At 34.4% G+C, this 20006-nt stretch overlaps 1 protein-coding gene across 5 annotated transcripts in view; it reads right to left on the bottom strand.

Moving 5' to 3' along the window:
- LOC106871456 (protein sidekick-1) overlaps window positions 1-20006 on the bottom strand; it is a 648066-nt gene that overhangs the window by 247210 nt on the left and 380850 nt on the right. For all 5 annotated transcript variants that reach the window (XM_052967564.1, XM_052967565.1, XM_052967540.1 and 2 more), the window contains one exon: window positions 11190-11331. In XM_052967564.1, coding sequence (XP_052823524.1) covers window positions 11190-11331 — 142 coding nt within the window. The remainder of the gene's footprint in view (window positions 1-11189; window positions 11332-20006) is intronic.

The following is a 20006-nucleotide window of genomic DNA, read 5'->3' as shown; positions in this document are numbered from 1 at the left end:
ATATATATATATATAACTATCATTTGGCCAAACTATTTCAAAGTTTCCAAACAATCTGAATTACTAGTTGTTGACATCAATGTGTTCAAAGTTCATTTTTCATTTCAGTGAAAACTTGGTCAATATTTTTTGTTGACCAAGTTTTGACAAATTCACAGATCCTCCACGATGAAGATTGGACTTTGAACACTTTGACTAAGAAAATAGATGGTCCTGGTGCCTTGGAAATTTTGGAATGGTTTTTCAAACATGAGTTGATTAAAATGCATATACACACACTGTATGCAATAGAGCCTGTAGTCTAAATAAGTATGAAGGTTATGAAGACAAATACAGGTGGAAAAGTAGTGGTTGCTGAAATATTAAGTCGTTATGATTTAATTCGTGGAGGCGCAATGGCCCAGTGGTTAGGGCAGCGGACTCGCGGTCGTAGGATCGCGGTTTCGATTCCCAGAGCGGGCGTTGTGAGTGTTTATTGAGCGAAAACACCTAAAGCTTCGCGAGGCTCCGGCAGGGGATGGTGGCGAACCCTGCTGTACTCTTTCACCACAACTTTCTCTTACTTCCTGTTTCTGTTGTGCCTGTAATTCAAAGGGTCAGCCTTGTCACACTGTGTCACGCTGAATATCCCCGAGAACTACGCTAAAGGTACATGTGTCTGTGAAGTGCTCAGCCACTTGCATGTTAATTTCACGAGCAGGCTGTTCTGTTGATCAGATCAACTGGAACTCTCGACGTCGTATGCAACGGAGTGCCAAGAACAAAATGATTTAATTCATTCTTCAACAAATGTAACTGGATCAGATGCAATTAGTGATATCAAACAAATGTTATCATGATTAGAAGTTATATTAAGCTGCACTTTCAATAGCATTTGCATAATTCTGCATTTTGTACCAAATTTATGCATTCTAATATAACATATAACAAGTGTCTTGAATCAATTTTCTCTGCTAAAATACGGGTTAGCCCATGATATTCTTCTCTATGTTGCCCTATTCTCTACGTACTCCCCCATTGACCTCTTGTTCACGTTTCCTCCTTCTCATTTTTAACCACAGCTTTCTCACTCTTTTCCTTTTTCTTTTTCTTTCCACATTCATTTCCATTATTCCTCTCATCACGACACATATTTCCACTGCACATGAAGATGCATGGCCCAGTAGTTAGGGTGTTGCACTCATGATCACAAGATTGTGGCTTCGATCCCCAGACCAGGTAATGTGTGCTTGAGCAAAAGCGACCATTTTATGTTGCTCCAGTTCACTCAGCTTTAAATGAGAAACTCTGCAACTGACTGAGTATGTTGTGATCACAGTCACTTATACAATGTTGAAACTGGGTAACAGGCCCTATGAGTCTTAAGACTTGACACAGTAGTTACGATACATGATTCTGTGCCCTTTAATCTCATTTCTCTTCCAAACAAGCATTACTTGTTATATTCCTCTCGTTCTCTACAATTCATTGTCTTTCCAATCTAGCTGGGTGGATGTGAAAGAGAAGATTGATTATACCTCTAAATACCAAATCATGTCTATTGTTTATATGCTTCCATTCAAAGAAATGGAAAATGCACCAGAACAGTTTCCCAATCAACTTTTAGCAAAGAGTCAAGAATTGCAAGCCCAGTTACCAGGCAACTTTGAAGCCTTGAAATTATCATCATCATTGTCATCGTCGTCGTCACCATCGCTTTGGTTGGCCTGGGGCTATAGTGAAAGCAATTGCCCAAGGTGTTATGCAGCAGGACTGAATCCAAAGCCATATGGCTGGTAAACAAACTTCTTGACCACACAGTCACATATGCACCTATGTGCAAATTATATAAATGTCAAATTAAAAAGGAAAAAAAAAATCCTTTGAGTTGTACAGGTTAGAAATTATGCAAAACATGTAAAGAAAACATTAAGAAATGAAAACAAAGAGAAACGATATTGAATTACACTACATAAATTGTAATGATCTTATAATATTTCGGGAAAGATTCTTCTTTTCAAATACAAGAAAGAAAATAATCAAAGTGATGAGGGAAATATGTTGTTACAGGTAGGCCATTTCAATGCAACAACATATTTCTTTGAACGCTTTGACTATTTTCTCTCTTCTATTAGGAAAGAAGAATCTTTCCTGAAATATCATGAAATCATCAAGCAACCTATGTAAAATAATACAATAGCTTTTCTATTTGTGTTCAATTATTGACATCCTCTTATATATCTTGTCTAACTTCTCATCTGTATTGCTGAAAGGGTTTTTCAATTATTTATATTATTATAAATTGTTTCTTAAATTCCTTATTGTGTGAGTGTATATATAAATAATAACACTTGACTCAGAAGTTTTGTTTCCCACTCGCATAAATTTGAGTTCATCTACATTGTGTGGCACATAAAGTAAGTGCCTTCTAGCCTCAGGCCAACCAAAACCTTGTAAGTGAATTTGGTAGCTAAGGACCAAAAGAAGCCCATTGCACATGTGTGTGAGTGTGTGTTTGTATTTCCTTCTATTAATACTACATGATAGTTATGATAATTGTACATGAATGTACATTTTCAATATTCTGCAAAAAATATGTCAGGTCAAGAGTAAATATTACTTTGCTAGGAAACAAGAAAGGATTGGCAACAGAAAGAACATCTGACACCTGACCATAGATTTGCCTCAATGAAACAAATGCAAACACAGAGGAGTGGAAGTTAAAATGAGGATGATATAAATGTGTGTGTGTGTGTGTGTATGTGTGTGTGTGTGTAATAGGTTCAAGTATGACTATAGGGGTAAAGATGACTATAAGCCAAAGAATGGCTGTCTTGTTCAAAATTTCACTTCAAACCACATGTTTTCAGGGCCCATCCTATTTTGTGGAATTTAGTAGATAGAAACTGTATGGAATATTGGTATGTATGCAATGTACATGTGTGCTGTGTATGTATGCAAGCATACACACACACACACACACGTGTATGTGTGTATATATAATATTTAACTGTCTTCACACTGTCATTATATGAGCAAAAATAGTGACAACGTTTATGTCTTTTGAAAATAAAATGTCTAATCATTCAACAGTTTCAGCTAGTGTTACAGGCTAGTGGAATAAAAAATGCCTTACTTGAAACACAGTTATGTGTTAGCAACAGGAAAAGCATCCAACTGTAGAAAAACTGCCTCATTAACTCTAATCCTAGCCATGCTAGCATAGAAGAAAATGGACATGAAAATAATAAAATAATAGTAATGATATGTGTGTATTTATTTATGAGTACACACACACATCTGTCTATCTATCTATCATCTATCTATCTATCTATCTATCTATCTATCTATCTATCTATCATCTATCTATCTATCTATCTATCTATCTATCCATCCATCTATCCATCCATCTATCTATCTATCTATCCACACATAACCACAAACATATTCAAATATATATTTACATATATTAATAAATAAAGCTCCTTGAGACAATCAGAATTTAAATAAACATTTTAAAGTGTTTTTCACAATTTCACTAGTTAATGGATTTTATTATTTAATATACTTATATTTGCAAACACTTTCCAAATATTGAGTAATGCATTATACTTATCTCACATAAGTTTTTAAAAATTCATTTTGAAATCCTAGATACCATGTTTTGTTTTCAACACATACTGAGTATTGGTGATATTTGATGGCATTTATTAATTGTTTCCTGAATGTCCAAGGTTCTGGACCAAGTTGGTGCTGTTGAAAAACTTTAGCTGTTTTTGCAATATTCCTTATGATTGCCAACTAAGTACAAAATTAAAAAAAACATTTTGCTTTGTATAAAGATAGCCTGTAGAATTATCTACTAAAAGAATATAATTTTATTGAATTTCCATCTTTATGTCTGTTTAACCCTTTAGTTACCACATTTCTGCCTTTGTTTTAATTAATTTAGAAAATAAGGAAGGATTTAGTAAAATAATTAGGTCTTTGTGCTTGGAATACAAGTTAACATAAAATCTCAATGAAAGTTTTCAATTTAGATCACTTTAAAATGGGGTGTTCATATAATAGAACCAATTGTGGTTTAAGACAGGTTGATATCAAAAAGGACATCTTTCTTTTTTATATTTAAAAAGTGTGCTTATGATACTCCTTTGCAGATTCATTACTATTGTTTCTCTAACGTATATTTTACAATGTTGGTGACTGGTATACTCAATTCTAACAATTTGGTGAACCAAGAAATTTTCAATAAATTATAGTCATGATAATGGGGAATAATTAATTAACCTAATGATCAGTTCTGGTCAAAATAGACAGAGGAGATAAACACTGAATTTGAAATCAATCATAAAAAGAATGAAGTGAGTGAAGAATATATCGATTGGAGGTATTCCATGTTTCAGTCTTCTTATATCTCTTCAGTAAAGCATATACTTGACCAGTACAGCTAAACTAAGTGGATTACAAAGATAACTTTGTGTGTGTATGTGTGCACATGAGGAAGAGAGAGATTCAGTGTAATTGTAGATTACTTTCTTCTAATCCATGGTTAATGAATTTATGAGCTGTTAGTATATTTGTTAGCATCTGTAAGTGCCTCACTTTAAGATTTTTATAAATTAATTTTATTTATTCTTGGAATAGAGGCAATGTTTATATTTCTTGAATTTAAGATATCTCCTTTAAAATTCCTTCATTCACTTTAAATTGTGTGTTCCTTTGATTTTTATAGTTAAATTTATATCTGTTGTTGTTTGCTTGAGTTAGTGGAAGAGAAATATATTTTTGTTTGGTAGGCACCATAAATAGTACCTAGCATTTAATTCTTGTATCCATTATCATTGGCATTTTGTGTTAGATATCTAATTTCATTTCAGTATGAATGAGTGTTGGAATACTTTTAAAAGTACTTTTGGACAAGTTTTGTATAGTTTACATAGCGCAAAAACAAAAATCCATAAGCTAAGGAAACTTGATGAAAAATTAGTAAAAGATGTATTAGTTTACTTTTAATACCACATATATACGTACACACACGCATGCTTTAACATGTCATAGGAGATTCTCAAAAAGTGTATTTCTTTTGAATGTCCATATATCTAGTTACATGAGAAGGAAAAATATTCTCTTTCACTCTTTCTCACCAAATCTCTCAATCAATCTTATCTCATACATCTACCTGTACGTATAGAGTGGCCTGAAAGTCAGTGAAGGTTGTGCTTTTGTTATTTACTGCATGGAGTTTTGGAGAATACAAAAATATACACATAATAAAAATAAACTGATCAGTGACTTTTCAGCCAACACATTTGTGAACCTACACCCACATACAAATATCCATGAATATATTTACAAACACACGTATGTTCACAGTGTGTGTGTGTCTCTCTCTCTCTATCTATCTATCTATATACATATACACACATGTATGTATATCCTTCTAGTCAGCATACATTTATATTAGGAGCTTTTGCACTTTTCATACAAATCTTACTAAGATAGAAGATAAAATATGATTGCATATCATTTCTTTACACATGTGTTTGCCTATCAGCTCTTGCGATGTGTTTTTGCTGTTTATTATTGCCCTTGCTCCCTTATATGAAATATGTGATAAGAAATGAAATTGATGAAGGGACTGACTATTATCATACAACAAAAAAAGAAAGAAAGAAAGAAAGAAAGAAATAAAATCTCCAGTATTACATGGGAGCTTATCTATCGATATTAAAATGTAATTATCAACCGAAATATAAAGAAAGCTCATGAAAGACTGGAAATATGAATAGGAATACTTTCTCTCTTTTTCTGTTTCTGATATATTTATTATATTTATAAAAAGGGATTTTGCATCCATTTTTCCACTGAGGATTTTAAACATGTACATTATGCTACAGATTGTCAGAGTAGATATTTCATACTTTGATGCTTCTATCTAATTGCTAAATACTAAAACCACAAGTTAGTTGATCTTTTTCCACTAACCACAGGAGATTCTAACAGGAAATTAGTGTACTGCAAGTAATTCTGCCAGAAAGTCTAAATACCATTTCTGAAGCTAGGTAAACAATGAGAAGGCAGAAGAAAATCTCTAAACAAAGAACTTATAACCCTTAGATTGGTAATTTATTAAACTTGTAGTTCTCAAAGCGACAAATACCAGCCCACCCCAATATTAGAGCGGTCTCTTGATGCATCCTCTCTCTGTATTTATTTATTAATGAGAAGACAAAATAAATTTTATCTCCATATATTTCTTCTTTATTCACCAATGTGTTTGACAAAATTAAAAGTTGGAGATCATCTTAATTTTATTAAACATAGCAATTTGTCCACCATATTCCTTTTCCATCCACACAGCTTTCCCAACCCCAAAAGGCCCATCCCTATGAGGAATACTTTAAATGACATTGCTTTTACTAAAGTGATTAGTAATAGTCCATCCATCTATCCATCCTTTCTGCCCACTATTTCTGGGAGAGTCATCGGAGTAGAGTCCTCAGGCACTTCCTCCAAAGCGTCATATCTGCAGCAAATGTCATTAGATTTTCCAGCTGGATTCCAAAGCACGACCAACTGAGACTATGGATCTTATCCAACCATCTTGTTCTTGGTCTACCCCTAGGTCTCCTGATAGTTGGTTTGGCTTGAAGAGTCCATCTTGTGATTCTTTCTTGTGACATTCTAATGACATGTCCATTAGTAGTATTAAATATTAAAGTATAAATTAGTGTAGTGGTGGTTGTGGTAGGGAACTATGTCAGTCAGGATTTACCATTCCTCTAGACATGTATATACAGGCCTGAATAAGATTTTTTAGGAAATCAGGCAGTTGCCCAAGTGTGTAAGTTTCTTTTTTCTATGCCACTCATGTTGTCCAAATGAAAGAACGTCAACTTGGACTGATGTGAATTGGTATCAAAGTTATTGCAGGCATGACTGTTAGCAATAAAGAACTGGAACAAATGCTGCAAGACATCTTGTCCAAACCTCTAACAGTTCTGCCAATCCATTCCACTGGTTTCTTCGTCTTTTTTTTTAATGACCTCTGAATGGAAAGTTGACCTTGGTGGGATCTGAATTCAGAGAGCAAAGCGTCAGAACAAATACTGCAAGACATTCTATCCAAAGCTTTAATGACACTGCCAGTTTGCTGCTGTTTTAGAATGATAGAAACAATAGAATCTTGTGGCATTTATTTGGTTACCTACATTTACCTTCTGATTTAAAACAATGCAACCAGATACATTGCTTATCATTCCTTCAGGATTGATAAAATAAGTATCAGTTCTTGTACCAGAATAAATTTAATCATCCATACCATTTCCTTACAAATTTGAGGTTTTGTGTTACTATAGGAAATCAATATTTACTTATAGCTTTGTCAACATTTACCAAGAAGTTATTACATCAGCTACTGCAAATGAAAGTAATAAGAAAAGCCCCCTATTGTCTTAAAACCAAAGACACAATGGACAGCATAGACCTAGGTATACAAAGGAAAGACAGGATGGTCACAAATGGGACAATACCTTTGATCATAGTTTTGAGTTCTTAAATTTATAGAGGAGATTAGTTTTACTGACAGAAGAAAGACAAAAAATAATAGTGGATCGTACTGATTTTTGAATCGACTGCACAGAAGATGTGTGTGTGTGTTTGTGCATATGAATATATATATATATATGTATGTATATATTTATATATATAGGCAGACGTGAATAAACTGTCATCTAAATTACGCAAGTTGCAGTCAGGGGAGTTAGGTAACCAGATGTTAGGGATGATGTGGTTGCAGAAATTGTCTGACAGTAATGACTGGGTTCTCCTGTCATACCAAGTAGTACAGCAGGTTGTTTCCAAATTTCTGGCAGAGTGAAATGTGTATGGTGCTCTTTTTCTCACTGACAGTGCTCAACTGACCCTACTATACTGTGCAGTCGACAAAATCAAAAACAAACAATGCACATGAGCAAAATTAAAAATATAAAATGGCAACAATTTACTCATTGCACCCTTTCTTGCCCTCACTGCCGTGCTCACTGTATCACTGCTCCCCCTCTCACCACCCACACTCACTCCCTGTTTTTCTAACCAGGTTCTATGTTTATATTCTTGTTACTTGTGAGTATAACCTAGCACTACACCACCTATCTTCTGCTCTCCCTTACACTTTTGCGATTTCCTACTCTCTCTCTTTCCCTTTGGTCACTCTTCTCTCTCCTTCTCTTGTTTTTCATCTGACTAGGTAACCAAGTATCACCTTTACATCAGCACACTTGTTTCTGGTCTCTTTCTGTACCTCTCTCTCTCTCTCTCTCACTGGATAACCATGTACCTCCTCTATAGCAAGACACCTACTTCTGCCTCTCTATTTCTCTGTTACACTCTAACCTTTCATCATTTGATACTGGATCACCTCCTCTAATGCCCCTCAGTTGTGGCAAAACACCTGCTTCTATCTCCCTGTCACTCTCTAACTTTCATCCCCTGACACAAATGCCCTTGCCCCTTTCATAATTCCTTGTCTTGTGAGATTTTTTTCCGCTTACATTATTATTTTTTTCTCTTCAGAATGCTGCAGGTAGTACCAGTTTACATTGTTTACCGGTAGCACTACTAACACATAGTGACCTGACTTAAATCCTTCATATGGACTTATTATTATTATTATCTTTTCTTCCACACAGAATTATTTTTCTCATCAGAATGCTGCAGGTAGTACCGGTCTACATTAATACTGGTCATGCTACTAACACATAGCGACCTCACAAAAATCCTACAAACGGATTTATATTATTTTTCATTGTGTATAGTTCAGTTCTGTTAGAGTTCCACTTTTATCAGACATCTTTTTTCTTCAGAATCTTTTTTTTAATAGAATTTATATATTTTTCACTGTGTGTATATTATTTTTCATTGTGTGTAGTTCAGTTCCTTCTTCAACAGGATTTATTTTTCACTGCATGGGTAGGAATCCTGGACACTATTGATGTCCTGCATAATGAAGACATATTTCATCGTCTGCATGACTGACCTGTATGGTGTACCTCACCGACTGGCACTGCTTGCTGTGTCTGTCCACTATTTATCAGTAGTGGAACAGCCCATTTCTCACTTGGGGGTGTCTACCACAACAATTTTCTACCTGACCAGCTCCTGTCAACTGTTGTACCCATGAATGCATGGAAGATGGACATCAAATGATAATGATGATGATGATATATATATATATATATATATATACATACACACACACACACACAAGTAAATGTCAGACAATGAGAGTGAGTGCTCAACACCACATTGGTAGATAATTTTTTTTATTTGTGTATTAAGGTTACCATTAGTTTCATGTTGAGAAAAATACCTTAATATCTATTTTAATGAAACCAATGGTGGCCTTAATATACCCCCCCCTCCTCCTCATCATTGTTTTAATGTCCATTTTTACGTGCTCACATTGGTCAGACAAAACCCACTGTGGAAATTTTTTTATGGCAGGATGCCTTTCCTGTCACAAACTCTCATTTGTTTCCTGGTAAGATAATATTTCCCCATGACCAGATATGTATTCATGGATGACTGGTAATGGAGGATACCTTTTGTAAGAGGGTGATGTTTATTTGCAACTGTTACATGATGTCAAGACAAACACACATCCATGCACACACATATACAAATATACTACAGGCTTTTTTCAGTTTCTGTCTATCAGATCTATTCAGAAGGCTTTGGTTGGTTTGAGGCTAAAGTAGAAGACATTTATCCTAGGTATCAAGGTAACTAAACTCAAAACTATGTCGTTGGGAACCAAACTTCTAAACCAATCAGCCAAGTTTGCACCTAGCCAATATACTGCAAAACATTTTGTCCAAATTTAGTCCTAATATGATACCCAGTTTTACACTACCACTTATACCTTCTGAGCCTTCTGCTGGGTCCCCTTCGCTGCAAGCATTTAAACCTGATCTTTGTGTTTTATTGAATTTTATTTATTTTTGTTGTTTACACTAAATACTAACCACTCTGGTCTCCCTGGGGATTTTGGAAGGTTCACAGAGGTCATGGGCATTGTCCTTTCTCTTTCAAAAAAGTGGATTAAAAAAGTTACTATTTCTGTCACATCACTACACTCTTATAATAAGTAACTGCTTTTAATATAGGCCTGATGCCTGTATCAAATTTGGTAGGGCAGGAGTTTAGTTGATAATATCAACCTCAGTACTTGATTGGTACTTTATTTTATCAACCTTGAAGGGATGAAAGATAAAGCTGTTCTCACTACAATCTAAACTCAAGTTCACATCCTAACCACAGGGTTTTGGGTTTAGCTTCAAAATGTGGTACCTTGGGCAAGTGTCTTCTCTATTAGACCTGGGCTGACGAAAGCCTTGTGATTGGATTTGGTAGTTGGAAACTATATGAAGCCCTTCATTGTAAACAAGCATCACCATCATACACATGATGCCCTCAATTTTCAATCTTCTGTAAAAACATGTTTGGCCTTGGGAAAATATTACTGTGCTTAGAAACAGGTCAGGGTTGGCAACAGGAAGGCATCCAACCATGGAAAGTATGCCTCAACAAATTCAATCTGATCTATGCAAGCATGGAAAAATAGCCTTTAAAATGATGACAACGATGGCTATGAATGCAAAAAAGCTGGAACAAACGTTGTTAGGCATTCTGTTTGTGGTTCTGATGATTCTGCTAAACCAACACCCATACTATATAATAATAACTACATCTCAAGCAGAAAAGAAGTAATTTTCATCAAGAAGGTATAAGAAAATATACTTAAGTTTCTTATTCAGTAACATACAGGAATACATACAAGCAATGATATAACAATTTTTGACTGAAGTAGTTTTAAACAATTTTATCCAATTTTATCTATGAATTCATTCATTTTGGCTCTAAGGTAGCTAGTATTTAAATTTAAAAAAGCATCTTTTTGAATAATAGAATAATTGAATAAAAAACATCTTTCTGAACAATGGGGTTTGGTATCCAGTTAAATTATGAATTATAAGTAGCTCTAATAATGCAAAAATTATCGAGTTTATAAAAATTATAACCAGATAAACAAAGCAAAAATAATAAGCAAAAGAAAAAAAAAACATAGAACATGTTTATGACTATGACATGCATAAAAAATGGCTTTCCCCCATTAAAAAAACAAAAATAGTCATGTAAAAGAATACCTGTTAGAGGATGTAATTTCTTCAGCATTTAAGTACCACTGAATGTGAGGTTTTGGTGTTCCGAAGGCAGTGCAGTGCAGTTGCACATTGCTACCATATTCTGGTCTAGATTTGACTTCATCAGCTTCAATGAATGGAGGCACTGGAAGAGAGAAATAAATAAATAGACATATATATATATAGATATATTATTAGATAATAAAATGAATGGTTTATACCTAGTAGCTTACTCATAAAGCACGATCACTTTCACAGTGTTCGTTATGTATTTGGTTAATGAGAGACTAATAAAAATTCTCATATCTTCCATCTCTCATTAACCAAATATATAAGTGTGTGTGTGTGTGTGTGTGTGTGTGTGTGTGTGTATACAGAGAGAGAGAGAGAGAGAGAGAGAGAGAGAGAGAGAGAGAGGCAAAACAATATTTAAAACTGTAATTTTTGGTGTATGATCAAAACTTTTTGTCCTTTTAATAAACCTTTGATTAGACAAAGAGAACTTACTTTCTTCTGAATGACAAAAATACATAAAACCTGTAACTATTTCCAAATTTTATAATTTTAAACAGATGAAAACTTATTTCTGGATAGAAGGGTGAGCTGGTGGATGTAAGTTTTTCAGCTGAAGGAACTTGACCTAGCACTGCAAGCCAATATATTTCTTATTAATTCCAAAGTGCTCATGATGTGATTTGAACTTGTTGGATAACCAGCCTCTGGATGGTTATCTAGTACCCTATATATTTGACAAACCAACAGAATCATCAGTATGCTGGATAGAATGGAATGAGATGATTAGGGTGTGGCTGTTTGAACACTGGTGATTTGGTATGGCTGACTAGACACTGAATCTGTTTTTACTTTTTAGTACTGGGGACACACACATGCACAGAAACATATACATAGAGAGAGGGGGAGGGGAGAGACATTATGATTTACTAATAGAACATGACTGATATAAATAGTTTCCTTCTTCTCATACACATATAGAGAAATATGCTGAGAGAGAGAGAGAGAGAGAGAGAGTAAAAGAAACATTGAAATGTGCAATGTCAAATAAGTTAGCATTAACTCAGTGACATCAAATATGTGGTGCTAAAATGGCTGTGTCAAAATATCTCAGGATCTGGACTGAATGTCTCATGGTATTTGTTCTGAAGTTCAGTTGAACCTCAGAACTTCAGTCACAGTTGTGACTTCCATCTTGTTTTTTTTGTGAGTGGAGGTGGGGGGGGGCTGATAAAAACATACAGATCCAAGGACAGTAGATTGGAAGCATCTCTTGTTGTCCAGCAAAAATACTTGTGATGACAGTAGTGCTAAGCTGTATTGACCTAAGTCAAGAGCCTTTCTCTTTCTTGGACAAACATTGATGGTGTGGAGGGGTGGTGACATCCATGTTTGGACAATTGCCCATTGACAAAAACAAAAAAGATGTTGCTCTGTCTTGTACATACATGTGCAAATAAATGGACAACCTTGACGAAGGGAGAACCCAACTACCTTATGAATTTAGTGCATATTAGCAGTTACTTATTCTTTCTGATCAAAAAAAAAAAAAAAATGATAGACTTGGACATCAGTGTCAAGTTACTAAGTCTGTTTTACAACTATATGATTCTGGTTTCAATCCTATAGTGTGGTATATTGGGTAAGTCTTTTTCTAATTGGGTTGATCAATTCTTTGTGAGTGAAATATGATAGAAAGATGCACTGTATATAAACCCATTGTATGTGTGTGTGTGTATACAGACACATATGTGTGTATGTGTAAGAGTTTGATTGTCTTTTGCATTCCTTTACATCAAAAAGTAACTTCACCATTCAAGAGATACAGACTGCTAATACAGCTCCAGACTAAACTAAATACTGGGTGTTGATGTGACTGACTACAACTCTTGAAGGCTGCAGTTCAGCAACTGAAAACAATAAAGGCATAAAAGACTACATATATAATTAAAAGAGAATGAGTCATGTATTTTATATTTCACAAATACTATGTTGACCAATTGGCAAGATGGCAGAGGTAAAAACAGCTGAGTGATTAAATAAACCCTTAGATTGTGTGTTTGATTCTACACTGTTTTATATTATTAGATGTATATTTATATATCATTAGATATTATATTTCTATATGTTACTTATTGGAATCAGTGTCTGGATTTTCTGGAGAAAGGTTATTGATATCAGACAAGAATTGAATTTAATGGACAATTTCTCTCTTATAAACTTGATGCTACATAGCTGGAGATAAGAAGTAGCCTCGAGAAGCCAAATGATTCAAGAAATTTTTAACTGTCTTTTAAACAATACAGTTAATATGGAAATAGAGATCATTAAGGCAGTTAAGTGAGCATGATAGACAGCATCGCATGTGTATGCAAATGGTTGAGTATTTTATTTTGCAGTTGTATGGTTCTCAGTTTAATCAGACTGCACGGCACTTTAAGTAAGAATCTAATATCATGTCCTTGGGATACCTGAATCCTTGCAAGTGAAATGGTGTAGACTGAAACTATATAGAAGGAAGCCTGTCACATGGACAGTACCTACTTTTAGACAGCAGACTTAACCCAATACTCAGCTTAACACCACCATCTGGCTATTGAATGCTATTAGGAAACCCACTCTGCTGCCATCATCCAGTCTAAAGATAACCCATGTAATATGGTTTCTGCCTCCTTTTTCACTCCATCAATCATGGATATCTTGCACAAGGTTGGGTTGTTACTTTTCTTTCTTAGACTAAATCATAAAAAAAAAAAAAAAAAAAAAAAAAAAATCCATCTTCAAACATTATCTTGCTGGTATATTTGTGGTATATGCTGCAGCATGGTGGTAATTTTCAATGAGAGCTTTGTTAGTGACATGGTTTGAATTCCAAGTTGGAACCCTTTTGATTGCATTGTTAATGTTATTGCAGATACATAGTCACCGTGGCAACATATTTCATTAATTTTATAAATCTGATAAGTTATGTCTCATACTCTTTAACTGATTTGAATCACTGGATGGCAGGTGGGCTGGGGTACTGCCTTTAAGGGGGTTTTAGTTGATTACATTGACTACTGTACTTAGTCTGGTACTTATTTATCAACCTCTGATGAAGAGGACAAATGGCGAAGTTGATCTGGAATAGTGGACATAACAGATGGCTCTAAATGCAATCAGGTACTTTTGTTTGATGCTCATCCTATGCCAACACACACACACACACATGCATGCACATACATCTCATTGGTTTCTACTCAATTCTGTTAACCAAATTTTATTAACAAAATTTAGTAACCCAAGTATAAGGAGCCATGAAGAGTGGAATTGGGTTCAGAACTATGTGGTTGTAGAGAGAACTTCTTGACAACACACCCATGCCTGTGCTCTTCAAAGAAATTGTAAAAATAAATTTCATCTCACAGATTTCCCTGAGAGCAGTATATTTAGACCGCAGGAAAAGCAAAAAAAAAAAAAAAAAAAAAAAAAAAAAAAAAAGGAATTTCAGAGGGATTGAAGATCTAGAAGAGGAAGGACTAGATAATGTGTGAGTGGTGGGTGGGTACAATACAGGTGATGAGAGAAGGTGAAATAAGTGATTTCGAAGGACTTAGGAGAAGGCATGAAAGTAGCCAGTCAGCCATCTCTAATGAACAGAGGCTAGAGAAAGTAAAATAAGGAAACAGTACATGTGTGGGCCAGAGATTAGAGTATGTCAGGGAGCCACTTCATATCGATCATTCAAATAGCCTTTATTTGGATGCAGTCTAGAAAGTCCAACTAATGAAAACTACACAACTATAAGTAAAGAAAAGCTTGTTGAAAAGAGTATAGCTTAACAATTACAAAAGAAATTGTGTTCTTAATCACACAGCTAATATATCATTACATTAAAACTGCTGCTGCCTCTATGCTGCTTAGATAAATATTAAAATATGTATTGTATACTTTAATCAAGCTTTTAGTTATCTACTGTTGAGTATTGCATAGTTTCTTGACAAACTGTAATTTTCAAAAGAATTTCTTATAGCAATCATTATTTTACATTCATTGACCGCAGCCACTTGGCTGAAACACATAAATAAATAAATAAATATGCTTTGTGGGCTATAAAAAAAATATTCAATGTTTTAAGCAAAGCCTTTCACCAATCATATTGACATATTTCCAGTTTTATTAATTTCTGAATTGTCTTTTGATGATTATGGCCACCATTGGGTTCTTACATTATACTAATTACATTTAATTATTTTATATTAGTTGAGTGAATAAGGTGTAATGACAACACATTTTTATATTTGAACTTTTTTCTTCTGTTGTGAAGCCAAAGTTTCTTATTGATAAAAAACATGCTTGAGAGTTTCATACCATCTATTCCTTTATTATTACTTATCCCTTAACATAACAGTTCACATTAAACAAGCAAATTCTTTACATCAATCTCAACAAGACCATGAAAATTCCAACAGCAAATAGATTAACTTAACGATGGATTGTTCCATAGGTTATACCAATTGTATATTAATTATAATATTTTAAAAACCAGTGTTGATTGCTTTACAGACAGTCACATTACAGAAGAGCTATGTTGCTTGCAAGTCACATTTTATACTCTGCACAGTTAGTAAAATATGGGACTGCTGTTACAACTATTATAAATACAAACTATATTATTGCTTATATTAAACAAGGAACGTTAATTAGCTTTCTTTGACAGACATCAATCACATCATGGGGATTATCAAGCCGTAAACAAATAATTCTTGTCGGAGGAACTTTATGAGTTAGTTTAGCAACTTCTACCCTTTTGGAATCAGTTGGAAGTCACTAGCGGATAATAAGTAGTGTTGTATATATATATTAATATTCATTAGAGCTACTTTACTGCAATGCAACCATCACAAACAGTTACATACAGAAGGTGAGAACTTTGGACAGAGTTAACCAATGCATCAAGTTGTTTTATTTTGTGATGCCAACTTTACTGTCAGGCTAACACCAAAGTAAATGTTATTTGGCTGAGCTCCCTTTCTGCTCATTAATGGTAACAAGAAAGTGTGATATTGGTTTTATAATTATCATCTTATTTGCTGAAGTTGATAGTTATACACTATATAATACTAATATTGGTGATCCTGATGCAATGCAAACCAGTAAAACCATTGTCATACCCCTTTAAAATTAACCACACCATGGTGGTTGAACAACCAGTTCACACTCCTAGCTCTCTACCTCTACCTAGAAGTTTAGTATTTATACATGTAGTTTCAGTTAGTTTAAAAGTATCTCCTTGTTGGCTGAACAATCCCATTTTATGGTTTGCTCAAACAGAAGTACAATTTATCAACTGGAATATCATTTAACAAGACACCAAGTTTGCATATGTGTTTGGTTCACTGCAGATTGTCAGAGGCCAAGAAGTCAATTCTCCTCCCCATAAGAATTGCTACAATGAGTTGAAAATAGAATTATCAAATGCATTTCTGCATCAGAAAAGAAATGATTACATCAACTATTGATTACAGAAAAGTTGGTTGATCACAAGCCATTACAGTTACTGCATAAGATGAAACAATTGTTGAGAGAAAGTACATTGAACAATAATATTTTGAAACAATTGTTTCTTCAAAGAATCCCAACAAATATGTAACTCATCCTAACTTCCACTTCAGAAGAGATTATTTCTATTGAGCATCTTACTGATATCTCGGTAAAGATCTAGGAAGTGTCTAGGAAGTAGTTTGGTAGGAGGAGTCTCTTCTCAACTGAATCATATTTCCACATAGTACAATACATACAGTGCTGCAACAACAGAAACAACAAAGATCTGCTGAAATGAGATACTGTGTAGTTGGTCAATATCTGCTGGTTGTGTGTGCACCTGCTGTAAGATATTTTCAACAGCACATGGAATGCAAGGAGCATAAACCACTCATATATGTCCTGCAAACAAAGTCAAACAGACACTCTCTCAAGGAGTTGTGACACTTCAACTAATTTCAGTTTACATTAAATGCAAGAACATTATTGCGACCAAATATGTTTCCACAACTGGAAATGTCAGCTCTGTACACTTCCTCATTCATTAATTACACACAGAGTCAGTGATCAGAAAGACAAGGAGAAAATTCAGCTGACATTTAATGATACTTCTTTCCTTGGAACTAAGAAAGAGCTTCACTCGAGTAGCGAAGGAAATATTTGTTGTAATACAGCATATAAATCACCATATCTATTTTGAGGAGTAGTTTATTTTTTGATATTCTGCACATTCTGTCACACTCAGGAGGTTGAACTATCCAGAAACTGATTACTTCAAGGTAAGTGTGACTAAGAATTAACCAAGACATGTGGATGTAAGATTAGAACTGTGTGAAATGTCAGTATGGTATGGTTAACCATTATGTCAAAGCCTCTGTTATTGCATTTGCTATTGCAGATTCTAGCTTCTATTACATACACATCAATTTCATTAGCCCTCTTCTCCAGAGCCTGAGGCTATGTCCATTACAGATGTTATAGCTATGGGACTTTTAATAGAAGTTTGAATCTCTTGACTTGATGTTCTTTCAACCATTGCATAAAGTCTGGATAGTCACTTTCTGCTTTAAAGATCTCATCATCAGTTGAAAATGCACTCTAAACAGAAGTCAACCTGGACTAGTAGCATGATCTTGTTTTCATTGTTTTGCCTGGTATCTGTGCAATGTTGGAGGCTGAGTTAGATTCTATCACAGCAGTCAATATATAGGATAGGTGCAGCATGGCCATGTGGTTAAGAAGCTCACTGTACAACCAGATAATTTTGTTTCACTGCATGACCTCTCAGGCAAGTGTCTTCTGCTACAGCCTTGAGCCTACTAATGTCTTCTTTGGTAGGTGGAAACAAACGTTTTCTGTTAATGTTTGTTTTTATGTTTAGTTATAATAAAAACACTTTTACATTAATTTGATGGGTTACTCTATACTTTTGTTGATTACAAAATTATAATTCTTAAGAATATTATTGACAGTGATTTCAAAGTTTCAACCAGTTAAGTCATTGTCAGATGATGGCTTAGCTGGCTCAAACTCCAAAGTCACTGCCAACACATTCTTGCATAAGAATAATACACACACACACACACACATATAGATGTATATGTGCATGAGTGCATGTGCTTTTGTGTTTGTCTTCTGCATTGCTTGACAACTGGCATTGGGTTATATCCCTGTAACCTAGCAGCTCAACTAAAATGATCAATAGAATAAGTGCTACCAGACTTTAAAAAAATAGGTACTGGAGTAGATTTGTTTGACTAAATAATTTAAGACGGTGCTCCAACATGCCCACTGTCCAATAACTGAAACAAGTAAAATATAAAAGATAAAAGTGACTACACTGAAGCTACCATGACAACTGGTATCATGGTACATGGTTGACATCTCTCCAATCAATCCACATCAACAATTGTTTCATTAGTATCAAATGAGCCAGAAGATTGCACTCATGTTTTGTTTAAGAAGATTTAATCAGGAAACCTTTGCTGCCACAATATTTAGAGCTATATGAAGCTTTTCATCAGATGCCAATATTTTGTAATTTCCACCAAACTGAACATCTTACTATTAGTACTGATCTCCTAAAAATTACCCCTGTTATCTGAAAGCCCAGCTCTACTGTTTTCTCTTAGTATGAAGGACAGATGAGAATGAGAGACACAGAACTCCTTCAATTTCTGTACAGTCTACATGATCAGAGCACCATGAACATTAGTCAAACCATGTCCAAGTGGCTACATTCAATATAAGTAAAGTTTATTACTACATTTAGAATTTATGTGACTTTCAGATGAAACTAAACAACAAACTTTTATACTTGAATTTCATTTAATTTTTTGTAAAGCCAAACTATTGCAGTGTTACACACTTGTAAGCTTCATACTGTGCACTCCTTTTGTTTGCCATTATACCATAGTCCAGATTAAACCAGTAAATTCTTTTCTCCAACTGCAACAAGATTTGCAACTATCTACCAGTAATAGATAGACTTAGCAGTGGATTATTCTGTATGTAAGCTAATTATTTTATAGGAAAGCATATACTGACTTTTTTTCCCTCAATTTCTCTACTGACTAGCTTTACAGATAGCTACATTAGAGAAAGTTGTCTGCATGTAGCAAACAACTTACTCTATTAATTCGACACTGTGCAGTTTTTAGTACATGAGACTGATATTACTTGTCCATTATAAATACAAGCTATATCATTGCCTGTGTTAACTCTCATTGACAAATGTCACATCACCATTCTCAGGGGGATCATCAAGTCATAAGTGCACCATTTTTGTTGGAAGAATTTCACGTTATTTTTAGAATGTCTAATGTCAGATTTACCCAGATTTTTGGATATCTGCCATGACGTGATTCACTGGTGGACAACACATAGCTCTGTACATACACACACAAATATTTATATTAACATTCATTGAACACGACTTTATTGCAACTTTAGCACCACAGTTACACATTATGACTGTAAGAGCTTTGAACACGTTTTATCTTGTGCCACATTTTGCTTTGTGAGGCCAACACTTTACTGTTTTATCAATATTATAGTATAGTAAATGCTATTTTGCTAAGCTACCCTTCTGCTAATTTAGAAGTAGTAGTATGTGTGATATTGGTTTTATGATTATGTTTTTATTTGCCAAACTTGTCTGTTACATATTATATGACTAAAATGTCATTTAGTTGATTGACTGATATTATGCTGTGACTTCAGGCAAGTCAATCACACTGAAACTTCAGCATTTCATCATTGGTACAAGAAAAAAAAAAAAAAAAA

Source organism: Octopus bimaculoides, chromosome 1 (genome assembly GCF_001194135.2).
Source record: "Octopus bimaculoides isolate UCB-OBI-ISO-001 chromosome 1, ASM119413v2, whole genome shotgun sequence".
NCBI classification, from domain to species: Eukaryota; Metazoa; Mollusca; class Cephalopoda; order Octopoda; family Octopodidae; genus Octopus; species Octopus bimaculoides.
This window is presented reverse-complemented; position numbering and strand designations above follow the sequence as displayed.